Genomic DNA, 25940 nt, shown 5'->3' with positions numbered 1-25940 from the left:
AAAAAAAAAAAAAAAAAAAAAAAAAAGACAGGGTCCTAGCCAGAATGTTCCTCCTGCTCTTCTGGCAATCCTTTAATCCTTTGATTCTATGCACCAAGAAATCCCCTTTTTGCTTAGGACAGAAAATGGTTTTCTTTTACTTGAAATGGTTGTCTCCTGTCTCCACCTGCCAAGGGCAACCACCTCACCTGTCCAGCTTGGATATAGAACTCTACCTGACATAGGACCCCCCGAGTTCGTACCTCTGCCAGGTTTACCCCTACAGGGGATGCCACCAAGCCTGCACTGCTGACAAGCTGTATGATACCTATGGACTGTGACAGGTGCGGGTTGCAAGCTTGAGGCATGGGCAGGGGCACTGCTGAAGGAACAATCCATTTAGGCTGTGCACTGAACCTGTTTTCACTGATTATACCGGGACAGAACGCAAACACTTCCTACTACATCACACTCCGTCTCCTACTTGGTGAAATCTACACTCTTCAAGGCCAGTGAAACCTACTCTGAGCTGATCCAGTCAAACTTCCAGGGATTCACACTGTCCCCCAAAACTCCGATCCCAGAATTTCATCATCAGAAACCCTGTCCAACAATCTTGGTTTAAGAGAATTTTCCTAACTTGCTCTACAAATATCTCCCAATCTTGATTCCTCTTCTAGAGCATGTATCTGTTGTTGGGGTTTTTTTTTCTACCTACTATCCATATTTCATCCGGGGCCTATCCTTCTCAATCTATGTGGTAATGATTGGGCTGTGTGTCATGGGGGCTGTTGCAGACCCATGAGACCAGCCCTTCTATTGATGATTTTGGGAAAAGTAAGTTCCTTGTGAATCTAGAGCTGTCAGAGTCACTTTCCCATATGTAGGGAGAAAGACTGAATAATGAAAGAAGCAAAGCTGACAGTAAGAGAGACTTAAAAAAATCTCACGATCGTATTTGAGCTGCTGGATCCAGCCATAACTGAAGCTAGAGGAGCTACCATAGGTTTCTTGGATTCTTGGACCTTGCCTTGTCTATGTAAACTACTATGACTTGGGTTTCTTCCATAATCCACCAAGTGTCCTGTTTCCCTGCCCATGGGACTTCTCATCACCAGAAACCCAATACTTCCTAGGACCTGAAGAAATTGGAAATGGGGGGAAGAATTTGTTTACATTGCAGAAAAGATGAAATGAACTCAGAGAAGAAAGGCAGAAGCAAAACCAGGCAGAGAGTCTTCAATTCAGCTCCTAACACTCCACAAGACACTAGACCTCCTTCTGGGTAGTAGTTGCTCTTCTGCATCCTGTAGAATTCTGCTGTCCCTGAGAACCACTCATTTTACTCCCCTGGCTCTGCAAGCATCCACTCACCTGCTGCATGAGGCTCTCTGCCTGGCTGGGCCCAGTGAGGTCTGCTGGGGAGGCTACACTCAGCCGCACTAGGAGGAAGCCTCCATCACCACCTTTGAGTTGAGAAAGAAGATGGAAGTAGTCAGTTTAGGAATAAGGATGTGCCTCCCACTAAACCCTCCTCTGCCCCCTCTGCATATAAGCGTGTGCACTCTTATGTATAAATGTGTCTTACATTTACATGGGATCTTACGTGTGCTGGCTGCAAAGAGGAATAACGATTCCTTCTCTAGGATAATTGCAGCCATTCCTGCGTCCTCCCAACAAGAGTGAAAGGCGTGGTGGCTTAAGGCACCTCCCACGCTTGAAGAAGCCAAAGGAAGAGAGAGGAGGAAGAAATGGAAGCTGAATTAGAATGTTCTAAAGTCCAGGAGGTCCTGGGTGGGGTGGAAGGAAGGGCCCCCAAAGGGAGAGAGCTGGAGAGTGGCTGGCTCCCTGGGGAGATGCCTTCTGCCAGTTCTTCCAACTTTAAATTGGTAGGGGATGGATGGGGTCATCTAATCCAGCCTTCCTGGTTTAGCAGCTCTGCAAGAAAGTTCTGCCTTTTGTTGAGCCCTAATCTTCTTGCCTTAGCTGGCAGTGGGCACACACCTGTAATCCCAGGAACATGAGAGTTGAAGCAAAAGAATTACAAGTTCTAGGCCAGCCTCAGCAACATAGCAAGGCCCTAAGCAACGTAGCAAGACCCTCTCAAAATAAAAAGATATATCTCTGAGACCTGCCAAACCATCACATATTCATTTATTAATATTTCAGGACACCCTCTATGGCAGAAAGCCCAGCAAGTACATCCAGCAGGACCCACTTTCACAGGGTTCCAGCTACTCAGAGAGCAATAATTGGCTATGACCCCCACAGCCTTCCCCTCTGTGTGGCTATGGCTGGACCAGAGGCTCTCAAAGGCTGAGGACCAGGTCTTTTAAACAAGAGCTGGGACCTTGCCACATGCACCGTAGTTACTCAGCACTCACTTCAGGGAAGGTTGGAGCTGGAAAGGCCCCCAGTGCTCCTCCAGTGCAATCCCCGATAGCTACGGGTGGGGAAACTGAGGCTCAGAGAGGGAGAGGGACTGGGCCAGGTTTGCTCAGCTTGTTAAGGCAGAGCCAGGACCACTAGGAGACCATGAAGAGGCCACATTGGTGCGAGGTCAGCATAGACCCACACTCACCCAACCTTCCTCCCACCTCCTGAAGCATGCAGGCATCCAGAGACCCCAACCCCCAATCCTAAAGATCACACGGGGAAGTCACTTACCTGCAGGGACTTCTGTGGTATGCCTTGTCTGAGCAGTGGTGGGAGAGGCTATTGGGGACTCTGGTGTGGCTGTGGCTTTGCTGAAGGTGAAGTGTGTCTCTTGGCTGCTACTGGCTATAGAGGGATGGACAGAAGGAAGAGGGCTCCTGCTGGTGGGGAAGGACCCCGTGGTTGTGCCCTCTGTGGCAAAAGTCTCTGAGGAGGTGGAGATCTGGATGGTGGCTGCCTCTGAGGAGCTGTAGACGGAGGCTCTGGGCCCAGCAGAGGAAGTCACTGTGCCCACCGTTGACCCAGTGGCCGTGGAGTGTGTACCAGGTCCTGAGACCTCCAAGTGGTGTGTTATCCCAGCAGAGAGGGCTGAGGTTTCCTCCCAGGGGCTGGTGCTGCCTGCCACCAAGGTTCCACTGGGGGTGTGGGTGGAGGTCTGGGCTGCTGCTGTTTCTCTCTCTGTGCTGAGACTGGTGGGCAGTGGGGCCTCAGGGGTGGCATCAGGGGAGGCTGACTCTGAGGCGCTGGCTGTTGACAAGGTCTCAGCAGAGGCTGTGGTCCTGGAGACATGTGATTTGGCCTCAGTGGAGGCGGACAGAGCCGATGTCTCAGAGGTGGACATGGCCTGCACTCCTATGGGGCTGTAGTTTGAGTCCAAGGCCCCAGAGGTGGTGGCCCACAGAGTGTTAGCTAAATAAATAATGAGAAAGCAAAATGGAATATTGAGCAGTCATAAAAAAGAACAGTTCACTGGGGGTGGGAAATGGGAGTTGCTATTCAATGGGAAGAAAATTTTACTTTTGCCAGTTGTAAGTTCTAGAAATCTGCTGCACAGTGTGCCTGCGGGAACAATACCATACTGTGCTCTAAAAATCTGCTGAAGGTAGATCTCATGTCAGGTGCTTTTACCACACACACACACACACACACACACACACACAAAAACAAAAAAACTAAGGGAATAAAATCAGAGAGACAAAATATGAAGTCACGAACCTGAACTTAAAATATGAAATAAATTAAAACATTTTTCTTCCCTTGTCAAACACACATACACACACACACACACACACACACACACACGGCAAAATAAAAGAGATTTCTCATAGAAATGTGAGTTTACCACTAGGCTCCACTTGGGTAAAAAGGGAGTATATGGATATATATATCAAATATATGTATATGCTGAGCACTAATCAACCTTACTGATACTCTAAACAATAATGTAGCTATGGTACTGATGACCTAATGTAACCTATTGGTATAAATAAACGTGATCACTTGGACAAGAAGCCACTCTGCCACTTTCCTGCCTTTGCACCTTGACACTGGGTCTCCCCTCTTTATTATTATTTCTTTATAACTAGCACCCAATGTTGGGGCAGAAGAAGAGTTTTCTCCCCAAAAGGCCTACCAGTCCACAGAGAGTTTGGGACCACATAATCACCTTAATAGAGACCCTTCCGGACTGTTGATAGGTAACGGGGGAGGGAGTAGCTTACTTATGCCTGGAACAGGCTTTTGACCTGCATCTATTTCATCAGCTGGTACTGATCCCTAATCAGTAGGGTAATTCTCTATCTCTATATGACGCTCAACAACGTCATCAGGCCGAGCTTTCTCTCTTACTTAGCAAGGCTGGACATACCCTAAATACTGCTGATCTTACTGCCTTGCTGACAGACATAAGTTCTTGTTGTCCTTTTTAGCAGGAAAGTGGGACACTAAATTTGAGAGACTGGGAGAAAATAGGTGAAACGCTTCACAAGAAGCCACAGACTTCTATACCTGTGCTTCAAACTTGGTTTCTTTGTAGAGATGCAATTGATAAAACCTCTATCAACCTGCCTGCTCTTCTCCTTCTGTGCCTGGCTATGCGGTCCCTTTAAATCCCTGGCCGCTCCCCCCACAGCAGTGGCACAGCCCTGGCAACAACACTCTGCCCTGAGCTGTCCTGGAGCCTCCCACATTTATGACTCCTCTAATTCACTGTCATTGCCTCCTTGGCTGGCTGTGGCAGCCACCCTGCCCCCAGCTAGATCCCAGTTAATTGAGTGCTTGGGACAGCTGTGGAGCAGGGGAGTCTCCTAACTTACCTGTCTGTAAGATAAATTCTGCTACCCAACCTAAATATGATCATTTACCTTTTGCTGTATTTAAAGAGTTACAACCTTTAAACAAAAGGAAAAATACAAGGTTTGACTCTACTGTCATTGAAACATGTTTATCAGTTATTTTAAGTAGACCTAAATTAATTTCTTTGTTTAAATGTACAGTCAATTATAGGGTTATTGAGCACAAATACTAATGTCATGGTAATAAATACTTTTATGGTATGGCCTTATGCATGGCCTCAAGAGGCCACCCTGGTCTGGGGCAAAGGAAAAAAAATAAACAAGTATCCAAAAGCTCCCTGTGGCTAGCTACCATGCTCTATCCTTTCCAATCCACAACAAATCATTACTGATATTCAACCATATGTGGAAACTGTTACAAGATGTATAAGAGTTAAAATTTTAAAAAAGGAAAAACTAACTATCCACAAAAAATGCAAACTGCAACATCATGCTTTAAGAAAATTATCTTATAAAAGAAAAAATATGGTTACAACAGTTTTACTTACCTCTTAACTTCTGCTGGATCTCTAACTTTCCTAGCCTTATATTTAAAATGTAAATTATAGGACCTACAAGATTTATGAGGCTTATGAAAAACCAGTTAAGACGAAAGAAAAAAAGTGTCTCTTTTAAATTCAAACTGCTTGACTGGCTGTCTTATCTGTGTTCAGCTGGCTTTCTTGACCAGTTCCTCCCTAATGTTACAACACAGAAAGACAAAAGTAGAAACATTCTAAATGCACAAACTTTCTTTTTGAAAAAAAGCTTTTTCTTAAGAATTTCACAGGCTTCCAACTGGCTCTTATTGAGCTAAAAATACACTCTGATCTGATGAAAAAGTTAGTATTACGATGATGTAAGTTTTTAAGTATTCTATATAAGTTGATGTATTTTTCTGATTCGTCTTGTTTTATCTAACTATAAAAGTTTTTATACTCTGGGCTGGGGATGTGGCTCAAGTGGTATCGAGCTCGCCTGGCATACGCAGGGTGCTGGGTTCAATCCTCAGCACGACATAAAAATAAAAATAAAAATAAAGATGTTGTGTCCACCAAAAACTAAAAAATAAATATTAAAAAAAATTCTCTTTCTTTAAAAAAAAAAAAGTTTTTACATTTTGTCTTTATCTAAATGCCAATTTCTCCAGAGTTAAGTCTCAAATACATTCAAAAATTTCTTTTAATAAATCCTTAGGAAGATATAAATATGGTTGTGTTGGGAGTGGGAGTGGGCCTGATAAGTATCAAGGACAAAAGTGCCAGCTAACCTGAAACTCTTGATTTCAGTGTCCATGATACCTATTAGAGTTCTATACCTGACATTTCCAATTGTACAGGCTTGTCTTATATCTACATATTATGTACTTGATATCAAAATTGACATTTAAACGTAAATTATATCTCCAATATTTTCAGTTCTTCCTCTAAACAATTGAGCAATCATAAATAAAAATTTAATAATTAAATGGATCCAAATATTTAATTCAAGTCATGTAATTAAATATATAGATGTCTTTAAGGCTCTGACTTATGAGGTTTTTCTAGGGAACTAAACAATAAAGTCTTAATTTCTAAAAAATATCTAAAACATAATATCCATTACTTCTAAAATTTTTCTTCAAAAAACAGGGATGGTTAATACTATTAATCACGTTTTTCTTATGTTTTTATGTTACAATTAAAATAAGTAAATTAATTTAACATAAATGGCATTAATCTTCTTAAGTATAGTTTCTTAAATACCTAAATTAAAAACTACAACTGATGTCAAACTGATCTCTCATTTTTTTTTCCAGTTGTTAAAAAAACAGGACGCTGCCTTCTTTTTTTATTTAACTCCTTCTTTAAAACAGGCTTTACAGAAAATTAAGAAGGATTATCAACAATAATGGTGGATCAACTTTCAATATCAAATGTGCCATTGTCATGGATAGTTTTTGTTAAAACACCTTATGGTTTTACAACAGTGGTTACTATTATAACCAAAAATTATATGTATATATATTAAAATAATTATATTGTCCTCATTTTTCAGGCTGTAATATTTTACCTCTTTGCTGTTATGTATACTCAATTAATTACTAATGGTCATGCTAAAATTTTATCCTTAACAGAAATGAACATTCATGTTTTATAACTTACTTATTAAAAAACTTTATATTTCCAATATTTATAGTTCTTTCTCTTCTATCAAATTGTATTAACAGATATTTTAACACCAGCTGATTTTCACATGCCTCATGATGGACAATTCTCATTGTTATATCAGGTTCCTTAGTTATATCCCTCTTTCTTAATTTCTACCATTCCTCTTGTATATGGATTAAAGGTATATACAGATAAAAGTAAATAAAGAGGAGTAAATCTGTTTTTATTAATGATAAACGAAATAACTATTATACCCTGCCTCAACTCTCTCCACAGCAAACTAAATTTGCCACTTTTATCCTAATGCTAAAATTGTTTTCTACTACTTTAAATGTTATTACAATTTTAGCTAAACTAACTCCTCATATTTCTGTAGCTGTGTTATCTCCTCATTTGGATTCCAATTTACTATCTCTTTTTTTTAACCCTTGAAACTCTTTTGCAGTGTCATAAATCCCATCTTCCTCGATCATATACACAGCCATACCAAAATTCCTGACCTTTGACGGAAAGTAATGCTCACACAGATAAAGCTATAAAATCCCTTTGTCTTTATTTTCAGATGCTGTAAAACCCATGGATTTTTTTTCATCAAAATGCCCAATCACTAATAAAAATGTTTTCCATCTCTTCTCAACAGGTTCATGCTATAGTCAACAACTATTCTCACCTTTTAGGCCCCCATGTGAAAATCTGTAAATCCATGAGGCCTACATTCTAATACACTTTGACAAATGGATGTTACCCATGTCCCTCCTTTTCATCCTAACTCCTTTCTTCATGTTTTTATTCATACTCATTCTGGGTTCATTTGAGCTAGTGCCCAAAGGTCTAATAAGGTATCTACTTACATTTCTCATTTATTACTTTGTTTTGCTACCCTATTCGTTTAAAAATGGATAATGCCCCTACATATGCATCTCATACTTTTACACAATTTTGAAATCAATAAAATATAATTTTTAATCATAAACTTCCTCATAATCCTACCAGACAGTCTTTGGTTAAACAACACATCATACTCTTAAAACTTGCCTTTTAAAACAAAACTAAGGGAGAATCTAGCCTCTCTCATATTAATAATGCTTTAAGTATTTCTTTATTTTACAGTTAATGCACTCAACATGCAATACAAAATGAATACTCACAATTGATCATCTGCTTTGAATAGACATTTTATTCTTAAACGGCCATTACCAAAAATTTATATAATATATAGGTTTCCATCAGACCCAGGATGACAAGACTCTATGTCTCTGATCACATGGGGAAAAGGATAGGCTGCTATGCTTACACCAACAGGTTCAATTTGGAGTCCAGCTCAGTGTGTGAGACCTATCAATTATGATTGGACATCAAGGACTTCACAACCTGATCCCCAAGTTTCATTTGATCCTTGATGAAGAGAGTCCCACCAAACAAGAGGACAATTATCACTCTCCTCGAAAGAAAAGATACACTGAAAGAGGATCCCAAGATACTAGACTTCCAATGACTTAGAGGATATAAAATCATTAACAGCCTCAGCTCAACAGCAATTGGCTCAAACAGGGTTAAAATGTACTCAAGAAAACTTAGTTACTACTTTGATTAGTACATTCAACAAAACTCTGTAAATGCTTTGGTCATAACAATAATGTTATTCTGTTGTTGTGCCCCAGCTATGAAAATTCAGTACAGTCAGACTCCTTGACTTCTAAAACCCATTATAATATCTGGGTTCTCTTGGCTGAAATTGTTATATACCTGCAAAATGTCTCATGGTACCCATCATTGTATTAGCAGATTAACTGTGTTCTTACCATCCCCACAGGATTTAATAGGCCATCATCCGGCACAATGCATCCATAAAAGGTCTATTCCCCTTGATAAAGACTGTGAGGATTCAATGAGCCTTCTCTCTAAGGCAAAATTTGACGCTTTGACATTTTCCTTAGTGGGTATCCCTCGACTGGCTGTCGAGGCTTACAAAACCACTATAAAACTGAACCGTGCTATGGTAAAAATATTAATCATACCTCTATGGCAATTAATATGCTTAATGAAGAACAAAAACAACATCAGCAAGCAGTACTTGACAATTGGGCCACAATTAATTATTTGCTATTATTACATCATAAAGGATGTTAGGAGCTTAATAATATATGTTGCTTCAATTTAAGTGATAATAGTAATTCTATCTCAAAGGAGTTAGACTACCTTAAAGATATCATTATAAAGGTCCGACAAGATGATGGAGGTCCATACTTATTGGATTGGCTAACTTCATGGTTACCCAACTTTATTTGGGCCAAACAATTATTCATAGGTGGATATTTGCTAATATTGGGATTATTATGTTGTGCTTGCTGTTGCCAATGTTTACACGATTTTCTACCCCCACTGACATTTAAGAGAAAACAAATATTATATATTAAAAAGGCCATAAAAAACAAAAAAGGGTAGATGTAGGAATTCTGACTATGGAAATGTACAGGGAAGTGTTCCCCTGGGTAAGGAAACTCCGGGGGATAACAGGCACCATGTTTCCCACCCTTACAATGCCCTGCAATCTCTCTTAGGATCTAGTAATACAGCTAATATATGTGCAATGTCTAGCTGGTATGCCACTGCCCTGAGAAGCCTCTGTGTTAGAGTCTCATCAAGCCTCAACCTTGATTGCAGGCACATAGCTCCTGGGAATAGAAGAACTTGTTGCTAGATAACTACAATGTTTCACCAAGATCCCGTGCTCCTGGAGCTGCCTGCCTAACAGTAATATCAGACAATGGACGTTCTTGGACAGCACCAAGCCCTTAACATTGCATATTTTAACTACGAAATGTAACTGCAGAATAAGGAACCTTACTGATACTCTAAACAGTAATGTAGGTATGGTACTAATCACCTAACGTAACCTATTGGTATAAATAAACGTGGCCACTTGGACAGGAGTCACTCTGCCAGTTTCCTGACTCTGAGGCACTTATCTCTGTATCTACCGTCTTTATTATTATTCCTTTATAGAGAACCTCTTACTTTACTCTCTGGCCTCCCCTTTGTATCTTAGGACTTGTGTTATGTGAATGTATTATCTAATCAACAAACAATAAGGAAAATATATTAGTAAATTAAGCTTATAAAAATAGAAGCACAATGGGAAGACTGTGAGTTTGGGAGTCAAACTGACTCTCATCTGAAGCCCCCTGCCATATTTCTAGGACAATTTAACTATGTCTTAAAACTTGTTTCCTCGCCTGTGAGGTGGGTAATGTCGCCCAGCTCCTGACATTGTTTGGGAGGAGACATTAGAGGCAAGTGCAAAGCTTCGAGCGCTCCTCCTGATGACAGAGACGACACTGCTGGTGACAGTGCCTACTGGGCATGAAATATGTGTAGGTCACCCCTGAGTAGCATACAAAAGGTATTCCTTAAAGTGGTTGTGCTCAGAGGCACAGGACAGAGTGCCAGAGAGTGGAGCTGGAGGCTGAAGGCTGACCAGGAGCCGGGTTCACACAGCAGCCTCTGAACGTGACTGCTCCCTGAGAATTATTCGTTGTCACAGAGATGTAGCTCTGAGACCTCCCACACCCTCACCCCACTGTCATTTATTAATATTTCAGGACACTATCCATGGCACAGAGCCCTGTAAGTACATCCAGCAGGCCCCACTTTCACAGGGTCGCAGCTGCTCAGAGAGCAATAATTGGTTCTGACCCCCACAGCCTCCCCTTTGTGTGGCTATGGCTGGACCAGAGGCTTTCAAAGGCCAAGGACCAGGGCTTTTAAATAAGAGCTGGGACCTTGCCACATGCACCATAGTTACTCAGCACTTCACTTCATGGAGCTGGAAAGGCCCCCAGTGCTCCTCCAGTGCAATCCCTGATAGCTACGGTGAGGAAACTGAGGCTCAGAGAGGGAGAGGGTCAGGGCCAAGTTCACTCAGCTAGTTAAGGCAGAGTGAGGATCTCAGGCCACTTCTCCAGACATGCAGCTGACACGCTTTTCATACACCCCCTAACTCTGCTCAGGGCTGACTTTGGCAAAAGCACTAGAAGACCATGAAGAGGCCATGTTGGTGAGAGGTCAGCATAATCCCACACCCACCCGTCCTTCCTCCCACCTCCTGAAGCATGCAGGCATCCCAGAGACCCCAAACCCCCAATCCCAAGGGTCACACGGGGAAGTCACTTACCTGCAGGGACTTCTGTGGTCTGCCTTGTCTGAGCAGTGGTGGGAGTGGCTGTTGGGGATTCTGGTGTGGCTGTGGCCTTGCTGAAGGTGAAGTGTGTCTCTTGGCTCCTATTGGCTGTAGAGGGATGGACAGAAGGAAGAGGGCTCCTGCTGGTGGGGAAGGACCCCGTGGTTGTGCCCTCTGTGGCAAAAGTCTCTGAGAGGGTGGAGACCTGGATGGTGGCTGCCTCTGAAGAGCTGTAGATGGAGGCTCTGGGCCCAGCAGAGGAAGCCACTTTGCCCACCGTTGACCCAGCATCCGTGGAGTGTGTACCAGGTCCCGAGACCTCCAAGTGGCGTGTTGTCCCAGCAGAGAGGGCTGAGGTTTCCTCCCAGGGGCTGGTGCTACCTGCCACCAAGGTTCCACTGGGAGTGGGCATCTGGGCTGCTGCTGTTTCTCTCTCTGTGGTGCGACTGGTGGGCAGTGGGGCCTCGGGGGTGGAGTCAGGGGAGGCTGACTCTGAGGTGCTGGCTGCTGACAAGGTCTCAGCAGAGGCTGTGGTCTTGGGGATGTGTGATTTGGCCTCAGTGGAGGTGGACAGAGCTGGTATCTCAGAGGTGGACACGGCCTGCCCTCCTGTAGGGCTGTAGTCTGAGTCCAAGGTCCCAGAGGTGGTGGCCCACAGAATGTTAGCTAAATAAATAATGAGAAAGCAAAATGGAATATTCAGCAGTTATGAAATAGAACAATTTATGGGGGGGGGAATGGGAATTGCTATTCAATGGGAACAAAATTTCAGTTTTGCCAGTTGTAAGTTCTAGAAATCTGCTGCACAGTGTGCCTGCGTGAACAATTCTGTACTGTGCACTTAAAAATTGCCGAGGGTCCCTGTGCTTCCTGCTTGCCTCATCCTGAGCTACTTTCCTCCTTTAAACTCTTCCACCCTGATGTTCTGCCTCATTTTGGGCCCAGAGCAATGGAGCTGGTCATCAATGGACTGAGACCTCTGAAACCAATAAAATCCTCAGGTCCAAGGCTGAGAAGAAACATACTGCAATAAGGAGACTTTACAAACACCAATGGTGACTTTTAATGTATCACAAGCCCCAGGTGCATAGCTTTGGACTTACTTGATTGACCATTTGTTTCTTTACCACAGTGCATGGGAATATCTATTTCACAATCTTGAAAATTTGTCTAACAATTTCTCAAACATCAACAGGTGTGGATTGCTTATGTTGTGGTTTGTATAAGTGTCCCCCAGAGGTCTCTGTATTACAGGTTTAGGCCCCAGGCAGTGGAGGCTTGTGGGAGAACCTTAGTTCATGGGGATTGCCCTTGAAGACAGTTGTTGGGACTGCAGCCCCTTCCTCTTCCTCTCTTCTGTTCCCTTGCCCTACGGTATGCGTTTTTTTCCTGTAATACACACTGCCCACCATAATGTGTTGTCTTACCACAAACCCAAAAGCAATAGGCTTAACTGATCATGGACTGAAACCTCCAAAACTTAGAGCCAAAATCAGCCTTTTCTCCTTATAAGTCTATTACCTCGTCAGACTGACTCCTGCCTGAAACACAGAGGAGGTGGAGCTGACTGACTCTGGCCCATGACACAGAGGAGGAGACCTGCACAAGCGGAGGAGGAGAACGCACTGAGACCCCATCTACCAACATGTGGCTGTCCCAGCCACTTCTGTCTAGAGACATCAACCAAGACTGGGAAGACCATCACCAAGGCCCCTGCAGGCCTGATTACACCAGAGGCGAGATATTGGTAACCTGCAGAGACACCACAAAATTATAGTGTAGAAACTATAATACCTCAAATCTGCACTGCTAGAAAGGAAGACACAAGAACAACATGAAAAAGCAAGGGAAGAAAATGCTCCAAACAGACCAAGATGTTCCAATAACAGAATCCATTGACAGCACAGTGGATGAAATGTCAGAGAAGGAGTTCAGAATGTACATAATTAAAGTGATCTGCGAAGCATAGACTAATATAAGAGAGCAAATACAGGCAATGATTGATCACTCCAACAAAGAGATAAGAAAGCAAATACAGGTAGCAAGGATTACTTTAAGACAGAGATAGAGACTCTGAAAACACACACACACACACACACACACACACAAATACTTGAAATGAAGGAAACAATAAACCAAATAAAAAAATTTAATAGAAAGCGTCACCAACAGACTAGATCACATGGAAGACAGAACCTCAGGCAATGAAGACAAAATTTATAATCTGGAAAACAAAGTAGACCACACAATGAAGATGATAAGAAACCATGAACAGAATGTTCAAGAATTATGGAATAAAATGAAAAGACCAAATCTAAGAATTATCTGGATAGAGGAATGCAAAGAGATACAAACCAAAGGAATGCACAATCTCAGAAATAATAATATCAATAATATCAGAAAATTTCCCAAACATGAAGAATGAGTTGAAAAATCAAATGCAAGAGACTTACAGGACACCAAATGTACAAAACTACAACAGGTCCACACCAAGGCACATTATAATAAAAATGCCTTGCATACAGAATAAGGATAGAATTTTAAAGTCACAAGAGAAAAGTTTCAGATTACATACAGAGGGATTCCAATTCAGATCTCAGCAGATTTCTCAACCCAGACCCTCAAACCTAGGAGATCTTTGAACAACATATACCAAGCTCTGAAAGAAAATGGACGCTAACCAAGAATCTTATATTCAGAAAAATTAAGCTTCAAATTTGATGACAAAATAAAAACCTTCCATGACAAACAAAAGTTAAAAGAATTTACAACAAGAAAGCCTGTACTATAGAACATTCTCAGCAAAATATTCCATGGCGAGGAAATGAAAAACAACAATGAAAATCAGCAAAGGGAGGAACTATGCTAAAGGAAAGCCAATCAAAGGAGAAACCAAGTCAAGTTAAAAACAAAAAATAAACCAAAATGGCCAGAAATACAAACCATATTTCAATGATAACCCTGAAAGTTAATGGCCTAAACTCATCAATTAAAAGACATAGACTGGCAGATTGGATAAAAATAAATAAAATAAAAGCCCCAACAATAGGCTGACTTCAAGAGACTCATCTCATAGGAAAAGACATCCACAGACTGAAGGTGAAAGGTTGGGAAAAAACATACCACTCACATGGACTGCGTAAACAAGCAGGGATTTCCACCCTCATATCAAATAAAGTAGACGTCAAACCAAAGATAGTTAGAAGGGATAAAGATGGTCATTTCTTACTGCTTAAGGGAATCATACATCAATGAGACATAACAATCATAAATATCTATGCCCCAAACAATGGGGCATCCATATACATCAAACAAACCCTTCTCAATTTCAAGAATCAAATAGACCACAACACAATAATACTGAATGACTTTAACTCACCTCTCTCACCACTAGGAGAGAGAGGTGAGTTAATATAGGTAGCAAGGATTACTTCAAGTCAGAGATAGAGAACCTCTTAGGCACTAGAACAGAGACCCTGTGCCTAATAGATGAAAAAGTAGGCCCAAATCTTAATCATGTTGGCTTAGGACCTGACTTCCTGAACAAGACTCCTAAAGCACAAGAAGTAAAATCAAGAATCAATAAATGGGATGGATTCAAACTAAAAAGCTTCTTTTCAGAAAAGGAAACAATCAATAATGTGATGAGAGAACCTACACAATGGGAAAAAAATCTTTACCACACACACCTCAGACAGAGCACTAATCTCCAGGATATATAAATAACTGAAAAAAAAATAGCACCAAAAAAACCCCCCCAAATAACCCAATCAATAAAAGGGCTAAGGAACTGAACAGACACTTTACAGAAGAAGAAATATAATCAATCAACAGACATGAAAAAATGTTCAAATCATCTCTAGTAATTAGAGAAATGCAAATCAAAACTACTCTAAGATTTCATCTCACTCCAGTCAAATGGCAATTATCAAGAATACAAGCTATAATAAGTGTTGGCAAGGATGTGGGGAAAAAGGTACACTCATACATTGTTTGTGGGACTGCAAATTGGTGCAACCACTATGGAAAGCAGTATGAAGATACATCAGAAAACTTTGAATGGAACCATCATTTGACCCAGCTATCTCACTCCTTGGTTTATGCCCAAAGGACTTAAAATCAGCATACTATAGTGATGCAGCCACATCAATGTTTATAGCAGCTCAATTCACAATCGCTAAACTATGGAACCAACCTAGATGCCCTTCAACAGAGGAATGGATAAAGAAAATGTGCTACATATGCACAATGAAATATTACTCAGTATTAAAGAAGAATGGCATTTGCAGGTAAATGGATGGAATTAGAATCTATCATGCTAAGTGAAATAAGCCAATCCCAAAAAGCAAAAGCTGAATATTTTCTCTAATTAGCAGATGCTGACCTGTAGTGGGGCAGGGGCATAGGGAAGAATGAAGGAACTTTGGTTTGTGGAAAGAGGAGTCAGGAGAGGGATTGTGGAGATGGGAAGGACGGTAGAAAGAGACAGACATTATTACCCTATATACATGTATGATTACACTAGTGGAGTGACTCTGAACCATGTACAGCCAGAGGAATGAGAATTGTGCTCCATTTGTGTACTATATGTCAAAATGCATTCCACTGGAAAATTAATTAATTAATTTAGAAATTAGTTGATTATCTCAAGTATAGTGATGGAAAGCTGAGTAACACAGCATCTCAGTATTTTTTAAATCCTTTGTTGTCTAACTTGGTAATGCATTTTCCATATATTGAATGATTATCTATATTGACTTTTAAAATATTTTTAGGGCTAGGATTGTAGTTCAGTGGCGAAATGCTTGCCTTACACATATGAGGCACTGGGTTCAATCCTCAGTACCACATAAAAATAAATAAATAAAATAAAGGTATTGTGTCCATCTACAACTAAAATTTGTAGATTTTAATCTACAGTGCCTCACATGTGCAAAGAGAATGCTCTACTACTGAGCTACAACTCCAGCCCTATATTGACTTTTTATTTAAAAATTTTTTAAATTAGTGCCTATTGTCATGCATAAATATCAGTTCATTTTGACTTAATCATACAGTCATGGAATATAATTCAGTCTATAGTACTTTCCCTTCCTCTCCCTCCCCTGTTCCCTGTCCTCTACTGATCTTTCTTATGTGTATTTAGAGTTTTAAAAAATAAACATCACATTGGATTTCAACTTTAAGTATATTGATCTTTAAAGTCATTAATGTGTTCGTTTTTTTATTTCCTTTTAATCTTTATGATGTCTCTAGCTATATGTTACCTTTGATATATAGAAATTTGACTTTATTGCCAGACATGGTGGGGCACACCTATCATCCCAGCAACTTGGGAGGCGGAGGCAGGAGGATTGCAAGCTATAGACCAGCCTCAGCTACTTAGTGAGACCCTTAGCACCTTAGCGAGACCCTGTCTCAAAAATAAAAATAAAATATATATTAAGAAAAGGGGCCTGGGAGGCTGGGGATAAGCTCAGTTGATAGAGTGCTTGCCTCACATGCACAAGGCCCTGGGTTCAATCCCAAGCGTACACACACACACATACACACACACACACACAATAAATAAATAAATAAAAATAGAAAAGGGAGCTGGGGATGTACCTCAGTGGTAAAGCACCTTTGGGTTCAATCCCTAATACCAAAATAAGAAAAGAAAAATATCAAAAAAGAAATTAGATTTATTTACATTTATTTAGGATTGTGTATCTCCTTTCATCAAAATAGTTTAGAGATCTAATTTTAAAAAGGAAAAAAAAAACATGAGGAGAGTACTTTCTTCAATTTCTGCTTAATGATAAGAATGCGCAATGAATACTGGTTAATCAATCCAGGATGTAAGTAGAACCATTCTCCCTTAAAAAATAAACAACAACAAAATCTGTTGAGGGTCAATCTCATGTTAAATGTTCCCACCACAATAAAAACAAAATAAGAGATTAAAATCACAGAGACACAGTATGAAATCACAAATATGAATAAAACATTTTTCTTCCCTTGAGGGATGAAAAAAAGCATAGCTTTATCACAGAGAGACTTCCACATAGGCTGTGGTTGCCAAAAAGAGGAGCTGTATTTGCTGAGAGTCTCTCACTTTACCCCCTGGCCTAGAGGTCTTTGGTACTTTGAGGATTTTAAATAATGTGAATGTATTATCTAATCAACAAAAATAAAGAAAAGTATTATAAATAAAAATATATTAAGGCCAGCTTATAAAATAGAAGTACAGCATAAAGGCTAAAGCTTTGGAATGAAATAAACACTCATTTGAATCCCATTGTCATATTTCTAGGACAATTTAGTTACTGTCTTTACATTGTCACTGTCAGATGGGGCAACAATTCCCAGCTCTGGATGTTGTTTGGGAGGACACGTTGGAGGCAATGGCAAATGCAAAGCTTCGAGCACTCCTCCTGACAGCAGAGAGGACACTCTGGTGCCAGTGCCTACGGGTGTCAAATATGTGTAAGTCACCCCTGAGTAGCATACAAAAGGTATTCCTTAAAGTGTTTGTGATTAATATGTCTTGTCACCTGCCCAGAAAGTTAGGGAAAGATAAGGATACTCAGAGTTGAAACACAAGGACAGAATGACAGAGAGCAGAGCTGGAGGCTGCAGGCTGACCAGGAACTGGGTCAACCCAGCAGCCTCTGAACGTGACTGCTCCCCAAGAATTAAACGTTGTCACAGACATGTAGCCCTGAGATCTCCCACACTCTCACCCCACTGTCATTTATCAATATTTCATTACTCTCTATGGGACAAAGCCCAGAAAGTACATCCAGCAGGCCCCAGTTCACAGGGTCGCAGCTGCTTATAGAGCAATAATTGGCTCTGACCCCCACAGCCTTCCCTCTGTGTGGCTAAGGCTGGACCAGGGGCTCTCAAAGGCTGAGGACCAGGTCTGTTAAACAAGAGCTGGGACCTTGCCACATGCACCGTAGTTACTCAGCACTCACTTCAGGGAAGGTTGGAGCTGGAAAGGCCCCCAGTGCTCCTCCAGTGCAATCCCTGATAGCTATGGGTGGGGAAACTGAGGCTCAGAGAGGGAGAGAGACTGGGCCAGGTTTGCTCAGCTTGTTAAGGCAGAGCCAGGACCACTAGGAGACCATGAAGAGGCCACATTGGTGAGAGCTCAGCATAGACCCACACTCACCCGTCCTTCCTCCCACCTCCTGAAGCATGCAGGCATCCCAGAGACCCCAAGCCCCCAATTCCAAAGATCACACGGGGAAGTCACTTACCTGCAGGGACTTCTGTGGTATGCCTTGTCTGAGCAGTGGTGGGAGAGGCTATTGAGGACTCTGGTGTGGCTGTGGCCTTGCTGAAGGTGAAGTGTGTCTCTTGGCTGCTACTGGCTGTAGAGGGATGGACAGAAGGAAGAGGGCTCCTGCTGGTGGGGAAGGACCCCGTGGTTGTGCCCTCTGTGGCAAAAGTCTCTGAGGAGGTGGAGATCTGGATGGTGGCTGCCTCTGAAGAGCTGTAGATGGAGGCTCTGGGCCCAGCAGAGGAAGTCACTGTGCCCACCGTTGACCCAGTGGTTGTGGAGTGTGTACCAGGTCCTGAGACCTCCAAGTGGTGTGTTGTCCCAGCAGAGAGGGCTGAGGTTTCCTCCCAGGGGCTGGTGCTGCCTGCCACCAAGGTTCCACTGGGGGTGTGGGTGGAGGTCTGGGCTGCTGCTGTTTCTCTCTCTGTGCTGAGACTGGTGGGCAGTGGGGCCTCAGGGGTGGAGTCAGGGGAGGCTGACTCTGAGGCGCTGGCTGTTGACAAGGTCTCAGCAGAGGCTGTGGTCCTGGAGACATGTGATTTGGCCTCAGTGGAGGCGGACAGAGCTAATGTCTCAGAGGTGGACACGGCCTGCCCTCCTGTGGGGCTGTAATCTGAGTCCAAGGTCCCAGAGGTGGTGGCCCACAGAGTGTTAGCTAAATAAATAATGAGAAAGCAAAATGGAATATTGAGCAGTCATAAAAAAGAACAGTTCACTGGGGGTGGGAAATGGGAGTTGCTATTCAATGGGAAGAAAATTTTACTTTTGCCAGTTGTAAGTTCTAGAAATCTGCTGCACAGTGTGCCTGCGGGGACAATACCATACTGTGCACTAAAAATCTGCTCAAAGTAGATCTCATGTCAAGTGCTCTTACCACACACACACACACACACACACACACATAAAAACAAAAACAAAAACAAAAAAACTAAGGGAATAAAATCAAAGAGACAAAATATGAGATCATAAACCTGAACTTAAAATATGAAATAAATGAAAATATTTTCTTATCTTGTCAAACACAGAGAGAGAGGAGAGAGAGAGAGAGAGAGAGAGAGGAGAGAGGGNTTATCTTGTCAAACACAGAGAGAGAGGAGAGAGAGAGAGAGAGAGAGAGAGAGAGAGAGAGAGAGGAGAGAGGGAGGAAGAAGAAGAAGAGGAGGAGGAGGAGGAGGAGGAAGAAGAAGAGATTTCTCAAAGAAATTTGAGTTTACCATAGGCTCCACTTAGGTAAAAGAGGAGTATATAAATACATGTACATGCTGAGATCCTCTTATTTTACTCTCTGGTCTCCCCTTTATATCTTGGGATTTGTGTTTTGTGAATGTATTATCTAATCAGCAAACAGTAAGGAAAATATATTAGTAAATTAAGCTTATAAAAATAGAAGCATAATGGGAAGACTGAGTTTGGGAGTCAAACTGACTCTCATCTGAAGCCCCCTGCCATATTTCTAGGACAATTTAACTACGTCTTAAAACCTGTTTCCTCGCCTGTGAGGTGGGTAATGTCGCCCAGCTCTGGATATTGTTTGGGAGGACATATTAGAGGCAAATGCAAAGCTTCGGGCAATCCCCCTGACAGCACAGAGGACACTTTTGGTGCCAGTGCCTACTGGTGTGAAATATGTGTGATTCACCCCTGAGTAGCATACAAAAGGTATTCCTTAAAGTGGTTGTGATCAGAGGCACAGGACAGAACGCCAGAGAGCAGAGCTGGAGGCTGCAGGCTGACCAGGAACTGGGTTCACCCAGCAGCCTCTGAACGTGACTGCTCCCCAAGAATTAGACGTTGTCACAAAGACGAAGCTCTGAGACCTCCCATACCCTCACTCCACTATCATTTATTAATATTTCAGGACACCCTCTATGGCACAGAGCCCCGCAAGTACATCCAGCAGACCCCACTTGCACAGGGTTCCATCTGCTCAGGGAGCAATATTGGCTCTGACCCCCACAGCCTTCCCCTCTGTGTGGCTAAGGCTGGACCAGAGGCTCTCAAAGGCTGAGGACCATGTCTTTTAAACAAGAGCTGGGACCTTGCCACATGCACCGTAGTTACTCAGCACTCACTTCAGGGAAGGTTGGAGCTGGAAAGGCCCCAGTGCTCCTCCAGTGCAATCCCTGATAGCTACGGGTGGGGAAACTGAGGCTCAGAGAGGGAGAGAGACTGGGCCAGGTTTGCTCAGCTTGTTAAGGCAGAGCCAGGACCACTAGGAGACCATGAAGAGGCCACATTGGTGAGAGCTCAGCATAGACCCACACTCACCCGTCCTTCCTCCCGCCTCCTGAAGCATGCAGGCATCCCAGAGACTCTGAACCCCCAATCCCAAGGATCACACGGGGAAGTCACTTACCTGCAGGGACTTCTATGGTCTGCCTTGTCTGAGCAGTGGTGGGAGTGGCTGTTGGGGACTCTGGTGTGGCTGTGGCCTTGCTGAAGGTGAAGTGTGTCTCTTGGCTGCTACTGGCTGCAGAGGGATGGACAGAAGGAAGAGGGCTCCTGCTGGTGGGGAAGGACCCCGTGGTTGTGCCCTCTGTGGCAAAAGTCTCTGAGAGGGTGGAGATCTGGATGGTGGCTGCCTCTGAGGAGCTGTAGATGGAGGCTCTGGGCCCAGCAGAGGAAGTCACTGTGCCCACCGTTGACCCAGCATCCGTGGAGTGTGTACCAGCTCCCGAGACCTCCAAGTGGCGTGTTGTCCCAGCAGAGAGGGCTGAGGTTTCCTCCCAGGGGCTGGTGCTGCCTGCCACCAAGGTTCCACTGGGGGTGTGGGTGGAGGTCTGGGCTGCTGCTGTTTCTCTCTCTGTGCTGAGACTGGTGGGCAGTGGGGCCTCGGGGGTGGAGTCAGGGGAGGCTGACTCTGAGGTGCTGGCTGCTGACAAGGTCTCAGCAGAGGCTGTGGTCTTGGGGATGTGTGATTTGACCTCAGTGGAGGTGGACAGAGCTGATGTCTCAGAGGTGGACTCGGCCTGCCCTCCTGTGGGGCTGTATTCTATGTCTGAGGTCCCAGAGATGGTGGCAACTGTTTCTATCTTCATGACGCTGCCCCTGGTGAACTCAATGTGAGTTATGCTATATTCCACTAAGGCCTTGGGCCTAGTTGCAGCGTCAGGTGACAGAATGTGTGAGGTGGTATTGACCGAGACTGAGCTGTCTGCAGATGAACTGCTCTCTGAGGACAAGCTCTCAGCTTCTGGGGAGATCTGGGTCAATGTCCAGCTGCCAGCCACCATCCTCTTTGTCTCTTCTGAGCTGTCATCTGAACAAAGGGTATCAAAGATGGCTTCTGTGGGACCACTGCCTGCACTTCTCTCAGCTGTGGTGGTTCCAGTTCCTGTGGGGCTGCTGCTCATGACAGAAGTCTCCACAGGGGAGGTGACCACAGCCCTGAAATTGGAAGCTCTTACCTTTGTGAGGGTGTTGGTTTCCATTGCAGGGGACATGGTCTGGGCCTCCCTGGTTTCTACCTTTGAAGTGGTGCCAACTGGGATTAAGTTCTTGGAAAGTGTCTTGGTGCTCAGGGTTTGAGTTTTCAAAGAAACATGGCTTTGTGTTGAAGTCTCAGTGAGGTCAATGGTCTGGAAGCCTCCCTCTGAGCTTGTCCTGACACCCTGAGTCATAGTAGGCACTACTCTGTTGTTTGATGTCACCAAAGGGACTGTTCTACTGGTGCTGGGGCCTGTGTTGAGGAAGACCAACCTTGTGAACCTTGAGTCTCAACAGACCGGCTTTAGACAAGCTCTTATGTGTATGCCCTGGACACTGCCAGGAGAGGTGGGGTAATTGTTACCCCATTTTCCATCTATATGATGAGGAATAAGGAGGCAGTACTGGGGAGCCCAGTCCCATGAGGGAATCATGGAGCTGGGGTTACCCTGACCAGTGGCTTCTGAAGCCCTGATGACCCACCTGAGGCCAGCAAGCCCTAGTATCTGAGCTGATTATTGATCTTTGGCCATCAGAGGCATTGTGCATGGCCAGGATCTACCTTCAAGGATGGACAAAGTAGGCAGAAATCCACAGGAGCCAACAACTGCAGAGCAGGGAACAGGACTCTCAGAAATTTCTGAAAGAATCCTAGTCATTTTTCCATGGATATTTTCTCATCCAAAAGTGCTTCCCCATGGAAGTATTTTATTTTTCTTTTTTGAATGGGTATTGAACTCAGGAATGCTTTGCCATGGAGCTATACATCCAGCTCTGGGATTATTGGCATGTGCCACACCATGCCCATCTCTTTTTATTTTTTGAGACAGAGTCTCACTAAGTTGCTTAGGGCCTTGCTAAGTTGCTGAGGCTGGCCTCATACATGAGATCCTCCAGCCTCAGTAAATTGCTTGGATTACAGATATGTGTTACCACATCCGGCTGGAAGTATTTTCTTAAAATATAAGAAAGACTTGTGGTTTCTGTCTGTAAAGATAGCTGGGAGGATTGGGGAAGAAGAAGCTCCTGTGTGAATGTAGGGCATGTTGTTTCAAAAGCAAGGATAGCAGCAGAGTCCCTGGGGCTGCAGCAAGGGAAGAGAGCACCTCCCATCCCTGCCCAGGGCTCTTCCCAAGATGGACCTGAGAACTACAGAGTTGGAACCCCAGAACTACAGAAGCAATGGGCCAACGGGCCAAGCATCTTCCACATGTCACAGGGAGTCCAGTGAGGCAAAGCTTAATGTTTTAGAGAGAAGCTGCTAGAACTTCCCTGTAGAACAGCAGGCCTATTCATAGGCCCTCTGGGGTCATGGCAGTGGAGATCTGGCCAGTATCAGTATCTTTTATGGCCTGAGAAAGGTGCCTCTCCTGCCTACTCAAGGGGAGGGCTCTCTCTGTGAGTGGGCCAGACAACCCGCTGCTCTTGGGTAGCTCTTCCAGATTCAGCAAGTAAAAATATAAGATATACAGTTAAATTTGAATTTGTATTTCAGATGAACAATGAGTAACTTTTTTAACTATATGAGAGAGTGAATAATTTTTTAGTATAAGTATTTTTCATGAAATATTTTAAACATACTTATACTTTAAAAATTTCATCACCTGAAATTCAAATTTAACCAGCTATCTTGTGGTTCATCTGGCAATCCTACTCTTGGAAGGAAAAGGATCTAAACGGGAACAACCCTTTTTGGCATTCTGATGTTTTAAGATGTCTTTACTGAGATCCACTAGCCCAAACATAGTCCAAGGAAAGGCCCCGACCCTCCATGTGGTGGGTGAAGGCAGGGTATCAGGTCCTTGGCTCGTCCTCCCTTGGACCTCTTTGAGTGACAGAGCAGGAGTTAAGAGACTGTGCTGCAGCCCCAAGACTGCTACTTATTTGCTCAGATGATCTACAGATTGAAATCCCAGCTGCCTCCTAGTAGCTAGCCTGTCCTCCAGATGGATTTCTCCCAGGCTTCATATCTTCACCTGGGGAAAGATGGTCACAACACCCACCGTGCCACAGCAATCAGTACCAAGGGAGGAGGTGAATGGGAGAGCTCTGATATTCCGAAGCCTGCAACAGGTGTGGAACATCTCCATTGTGTCCCCTCAAGGAGTGACCTGAAAACACACAGCCTGGCTTAATACTGGGGATTTCAGATTGTGTCCCACATGCACTTTGGATGGACCGTGGGGACACGCACTCATTATCTATTCCACTCAGCTCAGCTGCTCACAGAAATGATGCTTACACAGGAACTGCCAGTCTGCTGTCTTAAGTTCTTCTTCTTCCTGAGCTATTTCCCTGAGCCTCCTGGCTGGTCCCCATGAAAAGGAGGCAGAGCCTTGCTGCCCAATCCACACAGCCAGATGCCCAAACAGTGGCGGTGACTGTCTTGCAGTGTGACCCCTAACCTCCACTGGCACATTGTCCACTGTTTCCAGGAAGCTTGGGTTGTCATGTCTGCTATGAAACCTCCCCATCCCCCTCAAACCCAAGGCCTCTTTATCTCCAGAGCTGGGGAGGCCCCATCCGGAGCCTCTTTCTTGCCACTGTTTTCTGGAACAGAGCAAAACCTACTCATCTCTCCAGGGCTCTAGAATGTTGCAACTCTCCCACTCTGTTCACCCAGGCTCGTGGGGAGGAAAGGGTGGACTTTGGAACCTGATCTGAGTCCTCTTTCTTCTGCTTGCTCTGCTGCGTGATCCTGGCCACATCTCCCAGTTCCAAGCCTGCATTTTCTCATTCATAAAATGAGACTCGGAGCACATACTTCACGGGGTTCATGTAAGGATTAAATGAAGTGAAGTGGAATATGTAGCACAAACCTGGTGGTCTGAGGGCATGTGGGAGTCAGTGTGGTCCAGTGGTTAGGCACATGTGACATTACTTCCTGGCTCTGTGAATAAATGACTTAATCCCCATAAGCCTCAGTCTCCTTGCCTTTAAAGGGGTGAGGGTGAGCCTGATATGGGGGTACAACCTGTAATTCCAGGTACTTGGGAGGCTGAGGCAGGACGATCCTAAGTTTGAGTTCAGTCTCAGCAACTTAGTGAGTCCTTGTCTCAAAACAAAAAATGATAAAGGACTAGGCATGTAGCTTAGTGGTAGTGTGCCCCTGGGTTCAAGCCCCAAAACCAGAATAATTAATTAATTAATAATAAAATAAAGGGTGACAGTGGGAATAAGGCTAGTACCTATCTTATAGGGTTAGTCTGAGGACTAAGAAAAAAATGTACGATGATTACATGTCAATGTGGGCGTGGGATGTGGATAATGGGGAGTTTGTATATGATAGACACAGAGGTATATGGGAAATGTTTGCTGTGTTCAATTTGGCTATGAACTTAAAATTGCTTTTTAAGAAGTCTATTTTTAAATGTATCTAGTGAGCTTGGCACAGTGCCTGTCAGTGACAGATTAGTGTTAACTCTCTTCTACCATAAAAGCCCAGCCTCTTCTGTCCAAGAATTCTGTGACAGGCTTTTCACACAAAAGCCACATTTTGAAGGAAATCTATGCTAAGTAACAAAAGTGTCCTACTCTTAAGTCACATTCTTCAACTTTAGACAGAATTATCATCAGCTGACACCTTCTGTCCCCCGCCCACCACCATCCCATGTACACTGCCACATTCATAAAGACAAATTTACAAAGACCCTTACAGTGATGGCTGCATTGCTAGCTGACACACACACTGCCATTTGTATATTCATTATCAACAATAATCACACTTCCCATATAACCTCTGGTTAATTATAATTCATGAAAGAGCCCACCCTCACCCACCCCCACTGCTTTTACTGAAATTCACACCCAGAACACGGCAGGGGAAGAAGCCCATAAGGCCCCTCTCCCCTCCTTACCTGCAGAACTTCCCAAGACTCCAGTCTCCCAGCAAAAGAAAAGAAGGGGCAGAACCAGGCCCCTCACAGAGCTCATCCTAGCTGGGGCGCTGATCACCACTGCCTAGCAGACCTGCCCGCTGCCTCTCACCACCACCTTTTCCTGCTTCCTCAACCCAGGGAGGAGGGGCAGGCCACCTGCCTAGGTGTGACTGGATAGTTTCCAGGATGCAGCCAGGTGCAGGCTGAGAGCTGGCAGGTCAGGGGTATCAGCAACCTAATCTTCCTGCCCTTCTTGCCCAATAATCTTGCCTCTCTAACGTCTGATTC

At 43.7% G+C, this 25940-nt stretch overlaps 1 protein-coding gene across 2 annotated transcripts in view; it reads right to left on the bottom strand.

Moving 5' to 3' along the window:
- Muc20 (mucin 20, cell surface associated) overlaps positions 1-25852 on the bottom strand; it is a 27883-nt gene extending 2031 nt beyond the window's left edge. Inside the window, exons 1-6 of one of the 2 annotated variants that reach the window (XM_048794623.1) lie at positions 25632-25850; positions 20705-22027; positions 18326-19003; positions 11073-11744; positions 2647-3324; positions 1354-1445 (exon numbers count right to left, since the gene is read on the bottom strand). In XM_048794623.1, the coding sequence (XP_048650580.1) occupies positions 1354-1445; positions 2647-3324; positions 11073-11744; positions 18326-19003; positions 20705-22027; positions 25632-25707 (3519 nt within the window). In that variant the 5' untranslated portion in view covers positions 25708-25850. Of the gene's footprint in view, positions 1-1353; positions 1446-2646; positions 3325-11072; positions 11745-18325; positions 19004-20704; positions 22028-25631 lie in introns of both variants that reach the window. The other variant, XM_048794624.1, reaches the window with a different exon arrangement.
- Positions 25853-25940: the final 88 nt, after the last annotated feature.

The sequence above is a fragment of the Marmota marmota genome, unplaced genomic scaffold (genome assembly GCF_001458135.2).
Source record: "Marmota marmota marmota unplaced genomic scaffold, marMar, whole genome shotgun sequence".
NCBI classification, from domain to species: domain Eukaryota; kingdom Metazoa; phylum Chordata; class Mammalia; order Rodentia; family Sciuridae; genus Marmota; species Marmota marmota.
Note: the sequence above shows the minus strand (reverse complement) of the source record. Positions and strands in the feature narration are given on the sequence as shown.